This window comes from Equus quagga, chromosome 5, assembly GCF_021613505.1.
Source record: "Equus quagga isolate Etosha38 chromosome 5, UCLA_HA_Equagga_1.0, whole genome shotgun sequence".
In the NCBI taxonomy this organism is placed as follows: domain Eukaryota; kingdom Metazoa; phylum Chordata; class Mammalia; order Perissodactyla; family Equidae; genus Equus; species Equus quagga.
In genome coordinates this window covers 24,670,223-24,694,391 of record NC_060271.1, presented here as the reverse complement: position 1 = coordinate 24,694,391, position 24,169 = coordinate 24,670,223, and the positions used below count along the sequence as shown (strand labels likewise).

General features: G+C 41.9%; 1 protein-coding gene across 1 annotated transcript in view; it reads left to right on the top strand.

The window, feature by feature from the left end:
- The first annotated feature begins 1,658 nt into the window (after positions 1 to 1,658).
- Positions 1,659 to 24,169, top strand: part of KPNA6 (karyopherin subunit alpha 6) — a 50,348-nt gene continuing 27,837 nt past the window's right edge. Inside the window, exon 1 of the mRNA XM_046660939.1 lies at positions 1,659 to 1,805. Coding sequence (XP_046516895.1) covers positions 1,802 to 1,805 — 4 coding nt within the window. The 5' untranslated portion in view covers positions 1,659 to 1,801. The remainder of the gene's footprint in view (positions 1,806 to 24,169) is intronic.

The following is a 24,169-nucleotide window of genomic DNA, read 5'->3' as shown; positions in this document are numbered from 1 at the left end:
TAAGAGGAGAAAAGCCATACAGTCAAACCACTTGTCTAGTCTGCCCATGTTCCCTGAACCCTGTTGGCCACAGGACATGCAGACCCACTGCAACCCATGTTTTTGGTGCCCCTTTTGAGGCAGACATTGTGCCAGGTGTTGGGACAGAGACAAAAATGAAGAAGATACTGTCCCTTCCATAGACAACCAGGAGAGAGAGAAAACCTTGTGAGCAAATTAGGGTGGTGAATGCTGAGGAAAAGGTATGTCCAGGGCGCTGGGGAGCAGAGAAGACAGATACCCCGACTCTGGAAAGACAGACTTTTTTGAGGAGGTGAGAGTTGAATTGGGTCTTGAAAGTGAGTAGGTCACCCCATGGTCAAGAGGGAAGAGAGGGCATTGCATATCAAGCAAAGGGAATAGCACGTGCCAAGGCACAAAAGAAGATAGGAGCATATTTGGGAAAAAGTGGTTCCCCAAATATGGTTGGAGCCTGGGTTGCCTGGCGGGGAGTAGCTTAAGAAGCCAGTAAGGACCAGCCTGTGTGTCAGATTGAGATGTTTGGGCATTACCTAAGGGCAGATAGTAGGAAGCTGCTGAGCAGAGGGGTGATATGATAAGATCTCTGCTTTTAAGGAGATAGTGGGTGCAAATGGGAGAACTTGGAGGCAGGAGACCAGTGAGGAGGCAGGCAAAGTGGACCAGGAGAGAATAAAGAGGTCTGACCTTGAGCAGTGGCAGTAGGGAGAGAAAGATAGTGCTTCCTTTCCTGACCGTGAGTTCTAGAGTTGGGTTTTTGCATTGTTCCCCTGAATGAGCCAGGCACACACCTAGAGTTGGCAATTTGTTGTGACAGGACCTGGAAGCCCAGGTCGCTCCAAAAGACAGCTCCCTCCTGGGACCAGTGACCTGAAGACATAGCCTTCCTCTGTGTGTTGAGGTGGAGGACAGGAGGACTGGCACGTCATTATGCAAAAAGGGAGGCCTAATATGTACCAGCCATAAATTCCATGATTCAAAAGGCACATGAACACTCAGAGCCGCAATTTCCTCATCTCTAAAAAAGGAGATCATACCTGTTGCTTTTTGTAACTCACACGCTGTTCGTTTGTTTATTCATGCAACCATTATTTATGGAGCACATACCATGTGCCAGATACTGGGCTAGGTGCTGGAGATACAGTGTTGAACAAGGCAGAAGCCACCCCTGCCCTCAGAGAGCTTGCTATGAGATAAATGAAATAGCTCTGTCAACTATAAAGCACTGCATCTGTCTCATTCTTTTTCTACTTCTTATCTCCCAATAGGGTTGTAATCTGGTTTACTCTTGCCTTCTTCATTTCCTTACCTCTATATCCTTGAGGAAGTCGCTTCCCCTCTCCAGATGATTCCTTTTTCATATCCAGCTCAGGGTCTATGATTGGCTTTAACTACGAAAGGAAGGAATACCTTTCTGGGAGAAAAAGTTTTTAGGAGAGGAAATCTCACTATAAAAAGGAAACAGTAGCAGAAAAAGCTGGGAACTCCCAGGCACGCTTAATTTTCTCTGGTAGGTATCCCTCTCAGTCTCTCTCCGCCCACTCCTTTCGCACTCCGCCCCTATTCCCCGCCTTTAATAACTGCGGTCTCTTTAAGTGCGCATCTCGGTGTAAACTAGACTGCGGGGCTGAGAGCGCGTTTCTCCTCGGGACCGAATGTTAGGTTGTTTGTCCTTTTCGGGCTGCCGTCCTGCAGGTCCGCCATATTGTCTGCTGAAGCTGCCGCTGAAGCTCGCCGCCGCCGCCGCCGCTGCCGCCGCCAAGTAGGAGCGAGCGGAGCCGCGATGGGTGAGTAAGGAAACCAGGCAGTTGGGAATCTGAGCTGAGGCAGTCTCGGGGCTTTGGGTCTGGCGAGAGCCCGTCTGCGGTCTGTAGAGGGTATCTGAGGCCCTTCCAAGTAGGTTTGAGGGGAGAAGCCAGGCCAGGAGTGCCGCTCAGGCCAGTTTGGGGCCGGGCTGGGGCCCATGCGGGGATCAGTCTTCGGGGGCTGGTTCACGGGGACGCCTTGCCAAGCCCGGAGCCCCCACGTGGTGGCTCTAGGCCGGAGCCTACGCGATCCCAGGGACTAGAAAGCTGCCGACCCTGCGGCCTGCGCCGAGACTGGGGCTGGGGGACGGGCTCCGGACGGCAGGCCCGGCCGGCGCTAAGGGAGCTCTCTCCAGGCGTGTGTCTGACCAACGCGCATCCCGACTGGATTCGGTGACTCCTCTGAACTCAGGGAAATCCTCCCTGCGTCGCGGGTTGAGTCCTCTGGTGAGGAGACGCCAGGCGAGCCATCTCCAGGCCCGTAACCAGGGGCAGCCATGCCAAAGGCAGCCTGGGCCCCTGAAGGCCCGGAGAACTTCCCGAACCCAGGCGGAAATGGGGTGGTTCTGTTGGGCTCAGAGGGCCAGCCTTCGTAGTGGTAGAAAACCAAAGGCCAAGACCTCGCGGCCATATATAGGTCGGGATTTCAGGATTCTGCGCCCGGCCCTGGTTAGGAGAAAAGGAGCGACCTGTTGCTCTTTGTGAAGGGACTCCCAGCTGGCAAGGCCTGTCCTTAGAATACGATGGCGAAGTCTTTGGATTTAGGGACCGAACTATCTGCGGCATTTCCTCTCCAGTAATAAGAACTATTAAATTTGCTAAGCTCCTCCTCTGTGCAGGCATTTTTCTGACTGCTTTATGTGTCACGTTTTACTTAATGTGCACAACCTAGTGAGATAGATACTACTGTTATCCCATTTTACAGATAAGGAAACTGAGGCTTAGAGAGGTTAAGTAACTTACCCAGGGTCACACAATGGCTAAACCAGGGTGATCACTCCAGAACCCTAGTTTTATAGCTGCTGTTCTTTACAGCCTGGCCCCCTAGTGGTTGGGGTGGAAAAGGGGGAAAGAAAGCTTGTAACCCTAGGCAAAGTTGTAAAGGTATTTGTGGGTGTTTTTGTTTTTTTGTTAGTGGGCCCACTTTGGAGTTTTTCAATTTCCTTCAGACTAAAGATTTCAAAGTTACTTGCTAACCCCAACTACTGTGTGTGTGTGTGTGTGTGTGTGTGTGTGTGTGTGTGTGTGTGTGTAGGGGGGCGGAGCTAAGTGAGATTCTAGGATTGAGTTTTCTAAGATCCCTGATCCTGAGGAAACAGAAATTATTCCCTTGAGCTGCAAGGCAATGACTTTAGAATCAGATCTGGTATTATAATCCTGCCTGCCACCTCCTAGCTCTCATCCAGAGAAGTCTCTTAAATGTCAAAGGCAGTAATGCATAAGGAAAGCATCTAGCACAGTCCACAGTAAATGTTCTGTTCCTTCCTTTCTGAGCCTTCCTTTCCTCATCTCTAGAAAGAGCGGAGGGAGCAGTGTTATCAGGTGTTTGAGGACTGAATAACAACACAAGTGTTTGGAGTCTCGTAAGGGCTCTTTAAATATCAGAACAGATTCTTTTCCACCCTCAATGTTAGTTCCTTTCCCTTAAGCGCTCTGGTTTCCAGAATCCTCCGTTAAGACTAATAGGCCTCTCTTTATAACAGCAGCTTTATGTATCACTGAAAACTTTCAGGGGCTTTTACGTTATATATTTTTGTATTGGCATTCAATTTCAAGAACACTGGTGTCTCAAAGGGAAGGAGCTAATGCTTAATTTGTTAAGCTCGGGGAAATAAATTTGGTAGCAGTTTACTCAATTTTTACAGACTGGGAAACCACCTCAGAGAAGATAACACAGCTAGTAAGCAGCAAAGCCAGAAGTGAGATTCTTACCCATTTTGCTGCACATAAACCTCTTAGAAGACGTAACATAAGGTGTGAGGTAAAGTTAGTCCTTTTCTGGTAGACTTTGAAATGAAAGTTCTTCAGTGGAGGAACAAAACCTGACCCGGGGCCTGAAGAGATTTTTAGTTTAGAGTCAGACAGCCTCCCCTTTTCCCTCCAGCTCCATTTCAGGTACCTTACACCTGTCTCACCTCGTCTTTTTGAACTTCCAGCTATTGGTGTGTGTTTGCATTTTTTTCTTTTTGTTTTTGCTGATTCTTATACTGTGAGAGTGAAACTAGTATAAGGGTACATTTACCCCTAACATCAAATCTGAGGTGGTTTGGGTTATCCTCATTTATAGATGAGTAAACTGAGGCTTTGAGAAGACTAGGTGACTAGTCCAAGGCTGGTGATCTGGGCTGTTTGGATGCTGGGGACACTAACAGGGCCTGTACCACACTTCCCTGAATCTAGAACCTGCTGTATTTCACTGCTTCTCAACCGTACTCTCGAGGTCTGGCCTGTGTCCTATACTATTTCTCACTAGCCTTAACAGACCTTTGGAGTGAGTTCACTGCCGTTAGGAGCCCTGTAGGGGTGATGCAGCTCTGGAAGTTACTTATTCTGACCCTCCCTAGCAGAGACCACAGCCTCTCAAGACTCTGTTGGCAGATGCTGGTTGTTTTACCACCATTTCTGCCATCTTGCTTACCAGGAATCTGGCAGCCCCTCCCTAGCACCAGGGGGTAGGTCTTGATATAAACACTAAACCAATCGTTGTAATCCTATCTCCCCAGGCAGTGATTGATTTAGGCATGGGCATGTGATGCAGTTCTGGCTAATTAGGTGTAAAGAAAAGCCTAGGGGACTTCTGGAAAAGCCCTCCTTATTTCAAAGAGATTTGCCTGGTTTTATTATTTTTTGCCAGCTTTTATTTTAACCCAGGTATCACCAAAGTGTGAGACCCTCAAAAAAAGTCAGAGAAATGGAAAAGCTGTGATAATAGCCAACACTTATATAGAACTCACTATGTGCTAGGCACTAAGTACTATAATATTAACTCATTTAATTCTCAGGTTCTCATGTTTTGGTTGAGGAAACTGAAGCACAGAGAGGTTCAGTAACTTGTGCAAGGTCACATCTAATAAGTAGAGGAACTACTTACTCAAGTAGTATGGTTCTAACCAAAATATGGACTAGTAAGGGCTATATTCTACCTCTGGAAAGGAAAGAGCCCTTTTCTGGCTCTGAAATTGCCATTAGCAATGCTGGATCCTGCAGCAGAATTTATAAATAAGAGCAAGCAGTTCTCAGGGTGAGGGTAGGAGAAGATGGAAGAAAATCTGATTTTTTCATGATGTTTTTGAGCCACTGAATTAGCCATCTTTGGAACTGTCCTATTTCTGGGCTTAAATAGGATACTGAAGGCCACTTCCCGTTTGCTTTTGGCTGCAAGTAACAAAACCTTTCTAACTGATGCCCCTTCTGGGTGAGGAAGTAACTTAGCCCATCTCTTTTAATTTCCCTCCAGTCTTGCCCACCCATCCCACAGTTCATAACAGCTCCTTGCAGAGAACGCACTGAACCATCAGTCACCACCTAAATGTCCCGCAAGCATCAAACTCACTCCCCTTTCCTGGCCTACTATTCCTGCTGGTGTTGGCCCAGACACTTGGGCATGAGATAGAAACTGTATCCATCTTTGGTTCCTTACTTTCTTCTTCCCTTTCTGTATTGGCACTTGTTGGATACTCTGTGATTCTGTTACTGAAGTATTCCCTAACTTGCTTTGTGTAGGTTTCTCTCACAGCTTAGTCCCTCAAAGAGTATTAATTCTGTGGTCTTTAACCTTGCTGAGTCTCAGGCTCTTCAAAGTGAAAATATGGATAGGACTGTTTATTAATGTTGTTAGTGAAGACTCAGTGAAGTACTAGATGTAAAAAAATATCATAAAGGTGTTATTACTTCAGAAGCCCTCGAATATTTTCTTTTTCCTTTTTACTGAGGAAGACTGGCCCTGAGCTAACATCTGTGCCCAACTTCCTCTGTTTTGTATGTGCGACACTGCCACAGCCTGGCTTGATGAGTGATGCCCTCGGTCTGCGCCCAGGATTCAAACCTGTGAACCCCAGGCTGCCAAAGCAGAGCATGCGAACTTAACCACTATGCCACCCGGCCAGCCCCCCAGATCTCTTCGGTAGCCTCCCCTACCACTACTAATTCTGCTGCAGCATCGTTGCTAAAACGCCCATCTGATCTTGTCACTCTACTCCTTAGATTAGGAACCTTCATAGACTCCTTATTGTCTGTAGGCTAAAATCATAACCCATTGGGTATGGTATTTATTCAAGGCATTCCTATTGATTCTATTAATCTTGTCCCATTTAATGTTTATCCACTATTCTGCATTCCACTCAGACTGCCTCCTTTGTGTTTTGGTATTCCTGGCAGAGAAGGTGACAAAAGCACTCCCTTCGCCACCCATCTTTTCCTATGGATACCTGCCTCTTTTCCGAAATCTAATTTAAACGTTACATCCTTCATGAACGTTTCCCAGATACTTTATGCCTTCCAAACTGGAGGTGAATTCTCCTTCTGAATTCTATAGCACTTTGTTCTTACCTTTCATATAGCCCTTTTCATATTCTTTTTTTATGTTACAATTATTTCGTTCCATAATATAATTAGTTCTTCAACCAGTTACTTAATCTCCAGAGCCTCATTTTCCTCATCTCTAAAATAGGGATAATAGTATTTCCTCATAGGAGTGTGGGGGAGATTAAATGAGTTAATGTATGTAAAGCGTTTTAGTATGGTGTTTAGCTTACTGTAAGTACTCAATAAGTGATGACTTGTTGGTCACTTAGTGGACAGATAAAGTGCTTACTATGTGTCAGGCCCAATGCTAAATATAAAGATTAATCAATTTGTCTTTTTTTTTTTTTAAACATTGGCACCTGAGCTAACAGCTGTTGCCAATCTTCTTTTTTTTTTATTCTTCCCCCCAAAGCCCCCTAGTACATAGCTGTGTATTCTAGTTGTGAGTGCCTCTGGTTGTGCTATGTGGGGCGCCACCTCAGCATGGCCTGATGAACAGTGCCATGTCTGCGCCCGGGATCTGAACTGGCGAGACCCTGGGCCACCGAAGCAGAACACATAAACTTAACCACTTGGCTACGGGGCCAGCCCCAATCAATTTGTCTTTCGGGGGAGACAGAAACATAATTTTTTTTTTTCATTTGCTTACATCATTTTATTTTATTTTTATTTTTTTTATTGTAACATTGGGTTATAACATTATATAAATTTCAGGTGTACATCATTATATATTTCCATTTCTGTGTAGATTACATCATGTTCACCACCCAAAGACTAATTACAGTCCATCACCACACACATGTGCCTAACCACCCCTTTCCTCCTCCTCCTTCCCGCCTTCCCCTCTGGTAACCACCAATCCAGTCTCTGTTTCTATGTGTTTGTTTGTCTGTTTTTATCATCTACTTATGAGTGAGATCATACTGTATTTGACTTTCTCCCTCTGACTTATTTCACTTAGCATAATACCCTCAAGGTCTGTCCATGTTGTCACAAATGGCCGGATTTCATCATTTCTTATGGCTGAGTAGTATTCCCTGGTGTATATATACCACATCTTCTTTATCCACTCATCCCTTGATGGGCACCTAGGTTGCTTCCAAGTGTTGGCTATTGTGAATGGTGCTGTGATGAACATAGGGGCGCATATATCTTTATGCATTCGTGTTTTCATGTTCTTTGGGTAAATACCCAGCAGTGGAATAGCTGGATCATATGGTAGATCTATTCTTAATTTTTTTTTATTATTAAGATTGATAGATTACAACCTTGTGAGATTTCAGTTGTACATTATTGTTAGTAATGTTGTGGTTACACCACTTCACCCTTTGTGCTCTCCCCTCACCCCCCCTTTTCCCTGGTAACCACCGATCGGTTCTTCATGTCTGTATGTTAACTTCCACCTATAAGTGGGGTCATATAGAGTTCGTCTTTCTCTGTCTGGCTTATTTCGCTTAACACAATACCCTCAAGGTCCATCCATGTTGATGCGAATGGAACAATTTGGTCCTTTTTTATGGCTGAGTAGTATTCCATTGTGTATATATACCATATCTTCTGTATCCAGTCATCAGTTTCTGGGCATTTAGGTTGGTTCCACGTCTTGGCTATTGTAAATAATGCTGCAATGAACATAGGGGTGCATGGGATTCTTGGGATTGCTGATTTCAGGTTCTTAGGATAGATACCCAGTAGTGGGATAGCTGGGTCATAGGGTATTTCTATTCTTAATTTTTTGAGGAATCTCCATACTGTTTTCCATAGTGGCTGCACCAGTTTGCACTCCCACCAGCAGTGTATGAGGGTTCCCTTCTCTCCACATCCTCTCCAACACTTACTGTTTCCTGTCTTGTTAATTACAGCCATCCTGACAGGAGTTAAGTGGTATCTCATTGTAGTTTTGATTTGCATTTCCCTGATAGTTAATGATGTTGAACATCTTTTCATGTGCCTTTTGGCCATCTGTATGTCTTCTTTGGAGAAATGTCTGTTCAGATCTTTTGCCCTTTTTTTTTTCAAAAAGATTTTATTTTTCCTTTTTCTCCCCAAAGCCACCTGGTACATAGTTGTGCATTTTTAGTTGTGGGTCCTTCTAGTTGTGCTATATGGGATGCCACCTCAGCATGGCTTGACTGGAGGTGCCATGTCCGTGCCCAGGATTCTAACTGGTGAAACCCTGGGCCACTGAAGCAGAGTGCGTGAACTTAACCACTCGGCCATGAGGCCAGCTCCATCCATTTTTTAATTGGGTTATTCGTTTTTTTGTTGCTGAGATATGTGAGTTCTTTGTATATTTTGGATATTAACCCCTTATCAGATACGTGGTGTGCAGATATCTTCTCCCAATTGTTAGATTGTCTTTTCGTCTTGTTGATGGTTTCCTTTGCTGTGCAGAAGCTTTTTAGTTTGATGTAGTCTCATTTGTTTATTTTTTCTATTGTTTCCCTTGCCTGATCAGACATGGTACTTGAAAAGTTGCTGCTAAGACTGATGTCAAAGAGTGTACTGCCTATATTTTCTTCTAGAAGTTTAATGGTTTCAGGTCTTACATTCAAATCTTCAATCCATTGTGAGTTAATTTTTGTGTTTGGTGTAAGATAACGGTCTACTTTCATTCTTTTGCATGTGGCTGTCCAGTTTTCCCAACACCATTTATTGAAGAGATTTTCCTTTCTCCATTGTATGTTCTTGGCTCCCTTGTCGAAAATTAGTTGTCTGTAGATGTATGAGTTTATTTCTGGGCTCTCGATTCTGTTCCATGAATCTGTGTGTCTGTTTTTGTGCCAGTACGATGCTGTTTTGATTACTATAGCTTTGTAGTATATTTTGAAATCAGGGAGTTTGATACCTCTAGCTTTGTTGTTTTTTCTCAGGATTCCTTTGGCTATTCGGGATCTTTTGTTGTTCCCAGAAACATATTATGAATACTGTCAGAAACTCATACTTGTAGGGGCCGGGCAGGCAACAGTTACTCATTAAATTTCAGCAAATGTTTATTGAATACCTACTATATGCCAGGGACTGTTTAGGCCCTGGAAATAATGCAGTGAACAAAACAGACAGAAATCTATCTTTCTGGTGAAATATCAGAGTTTCAATTCTAGTGGGTAATTGAGTGAAATCAACCAAGTGGAGATTGGCGGACCAACTAGAGAGCCCATGCTGTCTACTGAGCTGCGGCCAATTGTTGCCATGGGAGAATGTAGGTCTAGTGTTGTCTTATTGCATAATTTCCCATCCCTTTCCACAATCCCTCTCCCTCTTGAAGTTGGAAATCTAGATTTTCATATGATATTAATGGATTAAACGTTTGCAAATATTACAAGTTAACTTGTAAAATCTAGAAACATTAAGCTAACCAAAGATAAGATATTTGAGGCCAACTATAGCCCAAGAACTGCCTGTCTCATTTATAAATTTTGCCTGAATTAATATTCTATGTACTTTGTAAAATATTTCTTAGTCTGTTTCACCAGATTCCGTATATTTAAAAAAACATTTTAAAAGAATGAAGACAAGCATTTTTAAATGTCTTGCTGATCATGATAGCATTGTGTATTCAGTAGGTATTATTTTTAATCATAATACGCATTTGGAGTAAGGTGCACAGGAGATTCTCATTTTAAGTTTTTCCCTGTCTTAGATCTCACTAGCTGGTCATTATATTATTTTGTTTTATTTTATTGTGATGTGGCAGGTGAAATTTTGGTACTGAGGAGCTCATAATTCCAGAGACATCAGCTCTGCTGTTTTTTTTGTTCCTCTTGTGCTTGTGTTGTTAACATTATCTTCCATTCAGTTTCTTGATAGGACCCTAAACCATTGATCTATTTTATGGATGTTAGTTTAGTTAAAAGTAGATAACTTATAAATCCATTTAACTAGGCACACAAACTAAAGTATGATGCAATATGTTAAATGTGAATGAACTAGTATCCTCACTTGCTTGGTATAACTCCCAGCCTTCCTTCAGGAAAACTTGGCTATCTGGCCAACATATAAAAGTTGTCAGTATTATTAGGCATATATATACCCCTATACACACACCTATAATAAAGGTAAGCCTTACTAATGTATATATTATATATTAATATATTAGCATATATATATGTAAAGCATATATTTTTTTTCTTCCTACATCCCAGTTGATCTTGTGTCCCGTGCTTTGGAGATCAGTATAAAATGGTAGATATTTTGGATGGGGCAGTCCAGAGTGCTGTGGATGCATATAGTAAGGGAGTCCACTCCAGCCTGGGGGAATCAGGGAAGGCTTTTAAGCTAAGTGAGACCTGACCTATAGATAGGAGTTCTCAGTGGAAGGGGGGGAATGATTATTTCAGAAGCAAAAGATTAGTAGACTAGATGAGTTGGTAGCATGAAGGGAATACTATTTGGACTTTATTCTGATGACAGTGAAATGCCATTGAAGGGTTTTAATCTCAAGAGTGACATCAGATTTGTTTGTTTGTTTATATTATTTGGACTGTCCTGGGGAGAATGAATTAGACTGCAATAAAATTCCAACTAGGATGCTGTTTAAGTAGTTGCTTCTTAAGTTAAGTAGTGCGGTAGTCCTATAAAGAGATGATGATTGCGATTGAGGTGGTAACAGCAGGGAATAAGAGAGTTAGCAATTTGAATTAGCAGGACTTGGTTATTGATTTCATCTGGAGGCTGAATGAAGCACAAGGAGGGGTGGAACTAAGCATGACTCCTAGGCCTCTTGCCTTGAGCAACTGAGTAGGTAGTGATGCTGTTAACTGAGATGAGTTTAAATTTGGACATTTTGAGTTGTCTCTGACTTTCAAAGGAAGATGTCCAAAAAGCAATTGAATATAGAAGTCTAGAGCTCAAGAGTAAGATCTGGGGATGGAGATAGAAGTTTGAGCATCTATTTTTCTCTATGTATGGTAACTAAAACCATAGGAATCACTGATAGCACCTACAGAAAATGTGTATCATGAGAGATGGGTTGAAAAGAGAACCCCAAGGTACATCAGCTTTAATGTGCAGGAAGAAAAGGATCATTATCCAGACGTGGAAGAAGGAGTGATTGATGTCTCAAACACCAAGGGAAAAGAGAGTATTTCAAAAAGGAAATGATTGTCAGGATTGAGTGCTGCCAAGAGGACCAGCAAAATAAGAACTGAAAAGATATGTTGAATTTAGCATCATGCACTTGATCAATGGCTTTTACAAAAACAGTTTTGATGGCATGGAAGGAAGTTGGAGTGGGCTAAGAAATGAGAGAGGAGAGGCAAACTGTCTGAAGAAGTTTGGAGTAAAGAGAAGGAACAGTTTAATGAGACTCTTGTAAAGTCTAGGCAAAAGATCACGAAGACCCAAATTAGGGCAATGGCAGTAGAAATGGAGAAAAAGAGTGCAGAAATAATTAGGAAATAAAGCTGGCCATTCTTAGTGATTGGATGTGGGGATAAAGGAAAAGGAGTTGTCAAGGGTGGCTCCCAAGTTTCTCACTTGAAAAGCCGAGAAGATACTGGTACAGATTCCTAATCTTTTATCAGTATTTCTCAACTTTCTTTCATTATCGCCCCCCTTTAGGAGGCTTTTTATACTTTTTTTTCCCTAGTGCATCCTTCCATGAAATTTTAGTACACAGATATACTCTGTGTCTTTTTCTGTACCATAAGTATGTCTGTGCTTTATACATAAAAAGAGTAAGCATAAAACTTGCTTTTTATTCAGTGCAAGGTTAAGAATGACAAGACAGGGGCCGGCCCAGTGGCGCAGCGGTTAAGTTTGAACATTCCGCTTCTTAGTGGCCCCAGGGTTCGCTGGTTCAGATCCCGGGTGTGGACGTGGCACCGCTTGGCAAGCCATGCTGTGGTAGGCGTCCCAAGAATAAAGTTGAGGAAGATGGTCACGGGTGTTAGCTCAGGGCCAGGCTTCCTCAGCAATAAGAAGAGGACTGGCAGTAGTTAGCTAGGGCTAATCTTCCTCAGGAAAAAAAAAAAAAAAAAAGAATGACTAGACAAAATTTTTAGGTTAAAAGTTAAATTAAAAAGCTATTTGCATTTAAATAAGTTTTATAGCTGTGTTTGCTGAGTAACTTTTAATGTAATTTATTTATGTAAATTGTATCAAATTGCATATGCAAATTAGCATTTATAAATATATAAACCGTGTAATCAAAATTTTCCAGATCATTCAAAGCTGTTCATTTTCCAGCAAAAGCAAAACAATAGATCAGTTTCTTAAAATTATTTTTGCTGAATTTTTTAACTTTTGCTTGATATGAGAAATAACGTATAACTTAACTAGCTGCTAGATATTCATTCAGATATTGTTGACGTTTTTCTTTTCAGCACGTGGCATAATTAGTCATGACGAATTCTAATTTGTAGGACTAAATAATTACCAAAGCTCATGTCATACACAAAAGCAGTGAGGATCAGACATGAATAGCATCCCAAGTTGGGGCCAGCCCGGTGGTGCAGCGGTTAAGTGCGCACGTTCTGCTTCAGTGGCCTGGGGTTCGCCGGTTCGGATCCCAGGTGCAGACATGGTAACGAGTGGCAAGCCATGCTGTGGCAGGCGTCCCACATATAAAGTAGAGGAAGATGGGCATGGATGTTAGCTCAGGGCCAGTCTTCCTCAGCAAAAAGAGGAGGATTGGCAGATGTTAGCTCAGGGCTAGTCTTCCTCGGAAACAAAAAGGAAAAAAAAAAACATCCCAAGTCATAACAGGCATGCACAGACCACCTCTTGTTCTGTGACCTCAAGATCCAGCGATCAGTCAGGAGAAAGTCCCCCAGTTGTGGCCATCTATTCGCCATAGCTTTGTAGTACAGATCTTGCATACTTTTTGTCTGCCTTTCATGAAGTCACTGTCAGTGGTGCTCATGGAATACTCAAGAAAACCCAAACAGAAGTTAAATACTAAGGGGTAAGACATTGATAAGGTGGAGCTTTGGAGGGCCATATACTAGTGTAATATCTAAGTGTCCCCCACTTCCCTGTGAAGCAGTTTCACCCTTTTGGGTGCAATATTGCCCCCATTGAGAATGCAGGCCTTAAAAGAAACTTATGCCAGATATTTCAGAATTCTACTTGTTAAGAGTTTAGAAAGACATTATAGTGCATATAACTTGGATAACACCTCCAGCAGGGTCTGAGATAGAGCCCTGTGTAGTCAAATATCATTAATACTTTGTAGCAAACTATTTGAATATTAATTAAGGGATGAATAAAGGCTATGAACAGTCTCATGTTAGTTTTGTTCAAGTTTTGCTACTACATGTGTTTTGAGGCTATATTTACTAAAAACTGTCATATTTTCAGAGCTCTTTTGATTTCAGAATTCCAAATAAGGGATTGTAGACCATGAAATTAAGACAAATATATAAGGAGTAGCTTCATGGAGAAGATGATGACTTTTATATTTTAAAGAAAAACCCATTTGAGATGCTTGTGGGACATGGGTGGAAGGAACCCCTTGCGTATTAGATGTGGGATGAGATATAGATTTGGAAGTCATGAGCATTTGAATCTTCCAAAGAGGCAATAATTGTCTAATGAGACATTATTGGAATTGTTCATCTTGGCATGAGGTAAATGGTAGAGTACAGGTCCTTTTTTAAAATGCTGGCTTATTGGTTCTTATAGCCAGCTCTGGAGGGAATGAAGATGGAATAGAAGGATAAAGATTAGGAGAAAGGAGTGACAGTGTTAGGAAAAAGGAAAAGGAAAAGCCACCTTTTAATATAGAGTAAGGAAATATTGCTGTCTTCTTTGACCCTAACTTCCTGGAAATAGCCCTCATGGGGAATGGAGACCTTTCAGTGTAGATGCTGAGAAGAAAAAGGAAACACTATTGATTCAGCGTTTAGGCACTAGACATTTTCATATTACCTCATCAATGCTATGGGGCTATAAGATTTATTGTCCTCATTTTATAGATAATGGAAGTAGTGAATCAAAGATAGTGGGTAATTTGCGTATGGTTATGCAGTTGGGATTGGAACTCAGCTCCCCTGACTCCCAAATCAGTGCTCTTTCCCACTACATCATATTGGAAGGAGTTGGTAGGCTTTGAGGGGCAACATTGGATGTCTGTCCATAGCATGTCTTCTGAGGGCAGAGAAGGTTAGACTAAGCTATGATGTTGGGCAGGTTAGGTGTATTAAATGCATTTTCGATTTATGATATTTTCAACTTAGAATGTTGAGGATCTTAACCCCATCATAAGTCAAGGAAGATCTGCATGCGTAATGGAGAGAGCATTGGCTTTAGTCAGAAAGACTTGTATTAGACTTTCCCACTTATTAGCTGGGTCCTTCTGCAAGTTATGCCTCAGTTTCCTGACCTCTAAAATGGGGGTTCTGTATGAGCTTCGACTTAAAAGCTAAGCAAATTGTTAGTAAATCATTACCAGTCAAATTTGAATTTTCCCTAGGAATGTCCCCTCTGTAAAGGTTAGAGATTGACTTTGTGATATTTGACAGATCTTTCAAAAGGAATATCTTGGGTTTTAGTCTGGATTTAGTATATAAAACCTTTTCACCATGGTCGGAGACTTTGGAAAGCATTCTGGATGGAACTTGAGAAGACTGTGTCACATCTAGCAGTGAGGTCACAGATGTTTGATTTTCTTGGCAGGAGCATCCTAATCCTTGCCTGCCTTAGTACCTGACAGAGGTTTCCCAGCAGGACATGGAAATAAGTAACTTGACACAGAAAAGGAAGTTCTTGTATATGGAATAGTTTTTTGGTTTAATCATAAAAATCATTAACTTTGAAGGCATGCCAATTAAAGGTAAATTCATTAAGAAAGAACTCGTGTGGCTCACTGGTTTATTTTGATGATCCTGATGTGCTACTTGCTATGTATAATGCCTAAAAAGAATAGGTGTGCATATGCAAAAGAATGAAGGTGGACCCCTGCCTTACACCATATACGAAAATTAACTCAGTGGATCAAAGACTTCAATGTAAAGAGCTAAAACTATGAAACTCTTTTAAGAAGACATAGGAGTAAATCTTCATGACCTTGGATTAAGTCACCAGTTTCTTAGCTATGACACTGAAAGCATAAGCAACCCCCCAAAAACAGATAAATTGGACTTAGTGAAAATTTAAAACTTTTGTGCTTCAAAGAACGCCATCATGGATAATGAGAATTATGTAAGTGCTCGCTCATATTGCTTTATTTCGGCTGCCAGGTAAGCTGACATATCAAAATGCAACTCCATTTTAATAATTAAATGATTCTTTAGGTCCTGCTTGTCTGTGTTCACCTTTGCCCATTTTCTATACAAATTTGTATATTCCTATTACCGATTTTTGGTTTTGTATTTTTATTTTGTTGAATTTATTGTAAACCACTTCAGATCCTTTGGAAAACTGAAGTTTAAAATGTCGGAACAGGGGCCAGCCCAGGGGCGCAATGGTTAAGCGCGCATGTTCTGCTTCGGCGGCCCGGGGTTTGCTGGTTCGGATCCCGAGTGCGGACATGGCACTTTTGGGCAAGCCATGCTGTGGTAGGCAACCCATATATAAAGCAGAGGAAGATGGGCACGGATGTTAGCTCAGGGCCAGTCTTCCTCAGTAAAAAGAGGAGGATTAGCAGCAGTTAGCTCAGGGCTAATCTTCCTCAAAAAAAATAAATAAAAATGTCAGAACATTTGAGAGCATGTGTGTACTTTGTGCTGTAGACTCAAGATTCTTGCTCTTAAGGGTTTAATGGTCTAGAAATGAGAGGTGATGAGTTGTGAACTAAAACAGTGTCTTTGGAGGTTGTCAGTCGGAACCAATTTGGAGACAGAGACCCTATTTGTTAGCTGTAACAAACAGTAAATGCTTTTGGTAGTCTTGAGATTTTCTCAGGCAGGCACTTTAAGGGGGACTAGGGTCATCGTAATGATATGACCTTGAGCTCTTAGAAACTATGTCAGTGTTTTGTTCAAATCTTTATAGACCAAGGTTGAGGCCTAGTTGAGAAAGGGCTCAGAGGAGCCTGGATAGAGTTTGGTTAAGGAGAGAATCTTTGGCACAGGTAAAAATCAGTTTGCCAACCTCCTGTCTTTGGGGAGGAGAAAGTTTGTGGCTGACCTTTTTTTCTTGCTTACTTTCTTTTTTTTGGTGAGGAAGATTGGCCCTGAGCTAACATCTGTGCCAATCTTCCTCTGGTATGTGGGACACCACCACAGTGTGGCTTGATGAGCTGTGTGTAGGTCTATGCCCAGGATCTGAACCAGTGAACTCCAGGCCACCAAAGTGGAGCACGTGACCTTAACCATTATGTCACTGGACCGGCCTCCGTGGCTGACTTTTAAGACCGGGTGAATAGTAATGGCATTTAACTCTGAACTAGGAAGATAGGAGAATAAACTAGTTTAAGGAGAAAGAAAGTGAGGTGGAGATAGCCAGTAGGCATTTGGAAATACACTTTCAGGCAGGAGGTTGTGACAACAGGGATTTGGTACTTGGTGTAAAAGTGGAGGTTGAAGCTAAGGGAAATCACTTAGAGGGGGCTGCTCCTGAGACTAAAGGTAGAATTTTGAGTCACTGACACTGGAAAAGGAACACAGTATGAAACCTGAGAAGATGTGGTTGGAAAGGTAAGAGAAGAACTGGAGAGGGTGGTGCTATCAGAATCATGGTTAGAGAGTTTCAGGAAAGCGAAATTGATCATCAGTGAGAAATTAGAAAGTCAAATAGAATGATTACTGACCAGGTCGCTGGATTTAGCAGTCTAAGATGTCTTTTTCTGAGGCGTCTTACGGCAGAGTGTTTTTATTCAGTTGCATATCTATTCTGGAAAAAACCTGTGCTTTCTGAATTTCTAGTAAGAAACCCATCTAAAATCTGCCTTTGTAAGTTCTGCTCCATTCCAGTCACAAGGAAGGTTTCTTTGCTGTAGACTGCTTCACCTACTGGCAAACATTTATTAAGCAACTGTTATAGCTCTGTCTTGTGTCTGGGACAGTGTAGGTGTTCAATAAGATTGAATAAATATTTGAACAGTGGTTCATTGAACAAATATTTGTGTACCTATGATATTATAGATGCTGGGGATACAACAAAGGTCTCTGCCTTTGTAGAATTTACACATCCTGTGGAGGAGAACACACACAGATTGTGAATACTGTAATGAAGGAAATAAAACAGGTGTTCTGACAAAAATAGAGTCGTTTACTTTGGGTTAGGGTAATGACGGAAGGACCTAGCAATTCTCAGAGCTAGGGAAGAGCATTGTGGGCAGAAAGAAAACAGGAAGTATGAAGACTGCAGCCGGAAACAGCTTGATGGGTTGCAAATACTGAGAGGGCCATTGTGACAGGAGCATATGATGAATGAAGGTAAAGTGTTGAATGAAATGAGATGAAGATACAGGCAGGGCCTTGAATTGTGAAGGGGATTTTATTCTCTATAGGAGCAGTGATCTGCTCTGGTTTTATTGTGTGGTGATGGATTGAAGGGAGACGTAGATTGTTTTAGTAGCCAGGCAAGAGTTGATAGTGATTTGGATGGGGTGGGGGGTCAGGAATTGAGAGAGATGTAAATACATTCAAGATGTGTTTTGGAGATAAAACCAGGACACGATGTAGCAATAGGTTAGGTGAAAGAGGTGAGAGAAGGGAAGGAATCGGGGATGGCTTTTACCTAGGTTTTGGATAGAGAAACTTGTCAATACTATGACTCTTGCAGGGGTGGAGTGGAGTTAGTTTTGGATATTAAAGTGAAGATTTTGATAGGTAGTTGAGCATATGAGTCTGGAGCTCAAGGGAAAGGGCTGGACAGGGGACATAAATTTGGGAGTTACCATGAAATCACCTAGAGAGAGAATGTGAAGATAGAAACTGGTATGTAGCTGTAGGGAGGAGGAGCCGTCAGGAGAGACTGAGAAGACTGGAGGAGGCTGGGAGTGGTGCCAAGAAAACTGGGTGTTTCCAAGAGAAGGCATTAGACAGCTTTTGAGGGGTTAAGAGGACAGAAATTTCTGTCCTTTAGATAGGGCAGTATGGAGGTTGTTGGTGACCTTGATAAAAACAGTTTCATTGGAGTAGATTAGAAGTCAGATTTGAAGAGTTAGAAGAGTGAACAGACCACACAGTTTCAACAATATTGGTGATGCCTGTTTTTTTAAAAGTTGGTCATTTCATTATGCTTTGTATCTTACACATAAAATATGTAATATTCAAGAAACATGTTACAATAAAATTTAAGTGAGTGGAGACAGAGTATGTAGATGACGTTCAGGAAGAGAGCTCTGGTTGCCATCTTACCAAGTTTAGTATCATTTGGGCAACCTGCCATTAAATGCCTCCTGATGTGACACAGTAGGAAGCACATAGCATCACCTATATGTATTCTTGCCCCAAAAATATTGTGAACCTGAATCTATTCTAGCCTCTAGACCTAACATCAGTTTCACAAGAAACAGAGGATAGGGGTATAAGTTACGGACACAAAACCAGAACGTGGGGGCATTCGTTAAGACAACTGACCTAGTCTCTTCAGAAAGTCAGTATCACGAGTAAATGGGAGTTAGAGGAGAGGAGGACAGGGACTTTGTAGATTAAAAGTGACCAAATGTTGGAATAGTGATATTGTAATTTTAAAAAACGTTTTTATTATTTGGAGTTACAAATTGAAATGTATGTGGATGAAATGATGGGTCAGGAATTTGTTCAAATAATACAGGGTCTGGGAGTAGATGGAAGCATAGATGAATGAGTGATAGTTGATTATTGATTCTGGAGGATGATTGCATTGAGATTCATTTTATTTACTATTCTGTCTACTTTTGTATATATTTGAAATTTTCTGTAATAAAATGTTAAAAGACTAAATGCAATGAGTGAACCTTGACTGGATTCTGGTTTGGGTGGGGGAAACAACTATAAAAACTACTTTGAGATCAGTAAGGAAAGTCGAGTATGGACTAGATAATAGGTATTTTGTTACTTTTCTTAGGTTTGAAATGGTATTGTGGTTATGTAAGAAGCTCCTTATTACGAGTCACATGCTTAAGTAATTAGGGTAAAGTGCCAGGTCATGACATTTGCAACTTTCAAATGTTCAGTTTAAATAGTATATATCCTATATACACCTGGTAGAGTAAAACAAATATGGCATTGTTAAAAATTGTTGAATCTTAGAGAATTTATAGATGTTTATTGTCCTATTTCAAACTTTCAGTGTTTAAATAATTCATGATAAAAAGGTGGCAGAAAAAATCATACGGCTGGAGGCCAACCAAGTGGCACAGTGGTTAAGTTCACATGTTCTGCTCGGTGGCCCGGGGATCACTGGTTCCAGTCCTGGGTGCAGACCTACACACTGCTTGTCAAGCCATGCTGTGGCAGGTGTCCTACATAAAACAAAGGAAGATGGACACAGATATTAGCTAAGGGCCAGTCTTCCTCAGAAAAAAAAAAAAAAGAGAGGATTGGTAGCAGATGTTAGCTCAGAGCTAATCTTCCTCAAAAAAAAAAAAAATCAGGGGCTGGCCCCATGGCTGAGTGGTTAAGTTCGCGCGCTCCACTGCAGGTGGCCCAGTGTTTCGTTGGTTCGAGTCCTGGGCACGGACATGGCACTGCTCATCAAACCATGCTGAGGCAGCGTCCCACATGCCACAACTAGAAGGACCCACAACAAAGAATATACAACTATGTACTGGGGGGCTTTGGGAGAAAAAATAAAAAAATAAATCATACAGCTATTCATGAGAAAAGAGAAATGGAGCAGTAAGTAGCTTGAGGAGGATGGTGAATGAAAAGGTGTACTCACAAGTGTCTGGCTGATTCTTGTTATGAAGAATTGCAGGTGGTGAGATTCCTGGAACTATTCCTATGGTGCTGATTTTTTTTTTTTTTTGGAAGATTAGCCCTGAGCTAACTGCTGCCAATCCTCCTCTTTTTTGCTGAGGAAGCCTGGCCCTGAGCTAACATCCGTGCCCATCTTCCTCTACTTTATACGTGGGACGCCAACCACAGCATGGTGTGCCAAGCGGTGCCGTGTCTGCACCCAGGATCGGAACTGGCGAACCCCCAGCCGCTGAATCGGAACGTTTGAACTTAACCACCTGCGCCACCGGGCTGGCCCCAATATGGTGCTGATTTTAACTAGCAAAGTTATAAATCAACAGTACCAAAATTTTGCCATCAGCTTTGTATGCATTCACGGTAATTTATCTACTAAGTAGACCAGCAAGAAGATAGGCAAAATTTAAGCCAGTCTGTGTTGTTTTCTTATGGCATCTTTGCTAAGACACTGGGACAGGTAAGTTTTAGAAGAGCATCTTTGAAAATGTTTGCAACTGTTAGTCTCTGTATCTGTCGCTTGTATACTGTGTGTTATCTTCCCACTCTTCCAATCTCAGCATCATGGCTGGCTTTATCTGCTTTGGAGGAATTTTGATTTATTTAATTCTGGTGGTATAGGTGTTCAGTCAGGGTCAGATGTACTTCAGTTTTGTGGTTGGTTGGATTTGTGGTCTAGGGAGAGAACTCATTGCAAAAGAAAAACCTGTACTGTGAAGATGAATTCCTAAGAATCAGATATGGTGGGTGAAGACAGGAACTCTTAAACATCTTTAGTAACAGTTTTCAGTTGCTTCCTGTTCATGTGCACTAATTAGAGAATTGCTTGCCAGTAATTCTCAAGTTAAAATGACTGTGAGTAAATAGATCAAGATAGACAGAACCTAGTCTAAAGGTAGGAGCCAAATTGAATAGAATTAGATATGTGTTGGGAGAATGGAAAGAAGTAGTTCTCAGAGGTTGGATGAAAAGAGGAGGCCTATGGAATGAGAGAGTCTAGATTCCAGTCCCAGCTTCACAATTTTTTTTTTTTCAAGATTTTATTTTTCTCCCAAAGCCCCCTGGTACATAGTTATGGGTCCTTCTAGTTGTGGCATGTGGGATGCTGCCTCAGCATGGCCTGATGAGCAATGACGTGTCCGTGCCCAGGATTCGAACTGGCGAACCCCTGGGCCGCCAAAGCAGAGAGCGTGAACTTAACCACTCGGCCACCAGGCCGGCCCCCCAGCTTCACAATTTAATAGCTGGATGATCTTGTGCAAGTTACAGCGCTTCTGAACCTGGTTCCTTAGATGGTAAGTGGATATGCTACTAATTGACTAATCTTTCTCATTGATTGTTATAGGAGTTGATTAGATCCTGTGTATGAAAACATTTTTTTAAAACAGAAGCATGATGCTGGGGTTTATTTAATTATTGTCCTCAAACCAAGGGCTTAAAACAGCTGATTTCACCCTAGCCCTTGTCAAATTTTGTTTGGCTGGCACGGTGTTGTAAAAATTGAGTATGATGCAATCACTGCTGTACTGTTATAACTGTCCCACTGAAAATCATTAACCTCTTTACCTTTTAAGGCATTTGAGTTTGTGGTTAACTGAAATTCTGTGATATGAGCAGATTTGTTTCTTTATCGGTGACGGAGCAGTCAGTCCCCACCCCAGAATTCTGATGAATTTGCTGTTACCAATAGCTTCCCTTTTCAGGAAATGAAAAGAACCTGGAGTTTGGGACCAAACAGATGAGGACTGACTTAGCTTCCTGCCTTGTCACTTAACCCCTGAGTCTCATTTTTCTCATTTGTAAAATAGATTCTCAGGATTGTTGTGAAGATTAGAGATTATATCTACAAAGAGCTTGGCACATTATCAAACCTTATTAGCTTGCTAAGGCTATGGGGCTCTATATCCCAGTACACTCTTACTCCTTTCTTTGTAATTGACTGGCAAGCGGCTATAGTGTTTTAAACCCGGAATCTTATGTTGATGCATATTTGCTAGAGCCTTCCTAGTGAAAAGTCAGGCCAGCTGAAAAAAGCCATTTCAGCCTAGGAGGAATCAGATTTCTTACATTTGTGAAGGAAGAGGCCTTAAATTGGGAGATAACGGTTTATCTCTTTTATCTCTCTTTCCAGTGCCATTAAGTAACCTTTAATGCATCATGATGAGTTGTAAAGCTTCCTAACTGTAGCATATGCTCAACAGTCAGTCTGCCTGATTTAAAGCCTTAGCTCCTTCTCTGTGCCTGGGCTGCTACAATAACATTTCATTAGAAAGCCTTCTCTGCCAAGAGGAGTGCCCCCTCCGTTTAGCACCAGGACAAGGGAAATAATGTGAAAAGACTGACTGCTTCATTGTGTTCCAGGACCCATCTCCTTTGAAGATGATGTTATTACTTAGAAAATAAGGCTAGTTCCCTTATCTCCTAAATATAGGTCTTTCGAGTTCTTTTGCTTGGTAACTTTTTTCAAGTGCAGACCGCGAATATGAGACTGATTTGGAAAGTCCTAGAGCCAGCGCCTGTCCAGGGTGTGCGCTTGAAGGTGCAGTGTCATTGTTCCCATGCCACGCACAGGACAGCTGGTTATAGGCAGTATGCCTTTTTCTGAGAAAATGTGCATAATTTAAAAAGTTTATGAATCTCAGAATTTTAAACATACCAGTGATTAAATGGAGTAGTGCAGTAATCTTGCTGCTCACTAAGTGTGTGACCTGAGAGGTTCTTCATCTATCAGTTAGGGCCTGTATTAGTTTGCTAGGGCTGCCTTAACAAAGTACCACAGGCTGGGTGGCGTAAATAACAGAAATTTATTTTCTCACAGTTCTGGAGGCTAGAAGTCCAAGATCAAGGTGTTGGCAGGGTTGGCTTCTGAGACCTCTCTCCTTAGATTACAGATGACTGTCTTCATGGTTCCACATGGTGTTCTCCCTCTTTGTCCATCTGTTATCTTAATCTTCTCTTATAAGGACGCTGGTCATATTGGATTAGCGCCTTACCCCAGGATCCTCATTTAACTTTAATCACCTCTTTGAAGACCCAGATACAATCACATTTTGAGGTGCTGGGGGTTAGGACTTCAACATACGAATTTGGAGGTGGGCACAACTCAGGCCGAAACAGGGTCCATATCTATTTTGTGTTATTATTGCTAGTCTCTTGGTTCTAAAGGCTTAAAAAATGCATGGCAATGTTAGACATTTCTTTCCTAGAAATGGGAGGTAAAACTTCAGGGACCTTTTCACTTTGAGAGTTCCTTGACTAAGAAAACCCAAAGGCTGTATAAGACAGTCAGGTGCTAGAAAAGATATATTTGTATCATGGATTTCTTGATCCAGCCCAGCAAGTAAAGGGAAGTGCATGATGAAAAAAGCCCCTTTGCCTCCTTGTCCCTGAATAAGAGTCCAGCATTCCTTTGGTTGCTGATTCCAGATGTGCTTCTACAGATGTTCCTCCTTCTAATCCAACCTCTCCTGCCTTGCTTGCTTCTCCAGTGACGTCATAAGCAAATATTTGTGATAGTTTCTTGTCACCATGGCGACTAAAGAAGCACAGCCTGGTTCTACTTCCAGCTTCACTGTCAGCTCTGCTTGAAGGAGGGGACAGCCCTCCGGGAGAGCCTTAGCTCACGCATGAAAAACCATATGTCAGGTAATGGGGGACAGCAGCCCACAGTGCTGCCTTTAGGAATCTGTCTTGTGCCTGTTAATTTTCAGGCACAAGGATAATCAGGGACCCCAAAGGGAGGCCACTGCAATCCCCTAGAACTTTTTTTTTTTTTTCTAACAATAAATCTACTTGGGCTTTACCAAGTGGAGAGTTATACATTCTAAGACCCTGCTGCTGCTATTGGTTCACCAAGCTACTTTCCAGATTGACTAGAGGCACCTTCTCTAGTTTCATTTCTTCAGTATCCTAGCTCCAGAATTCAGCTCTCTCCTCAACTTCCATTTTCATTTGTCTTTCACTCAGATTCTCTTAATAGACTGCTTTTTCGCCCTCACATTTATATAATTTGTTGTTCCATATCCATCCCCCAGG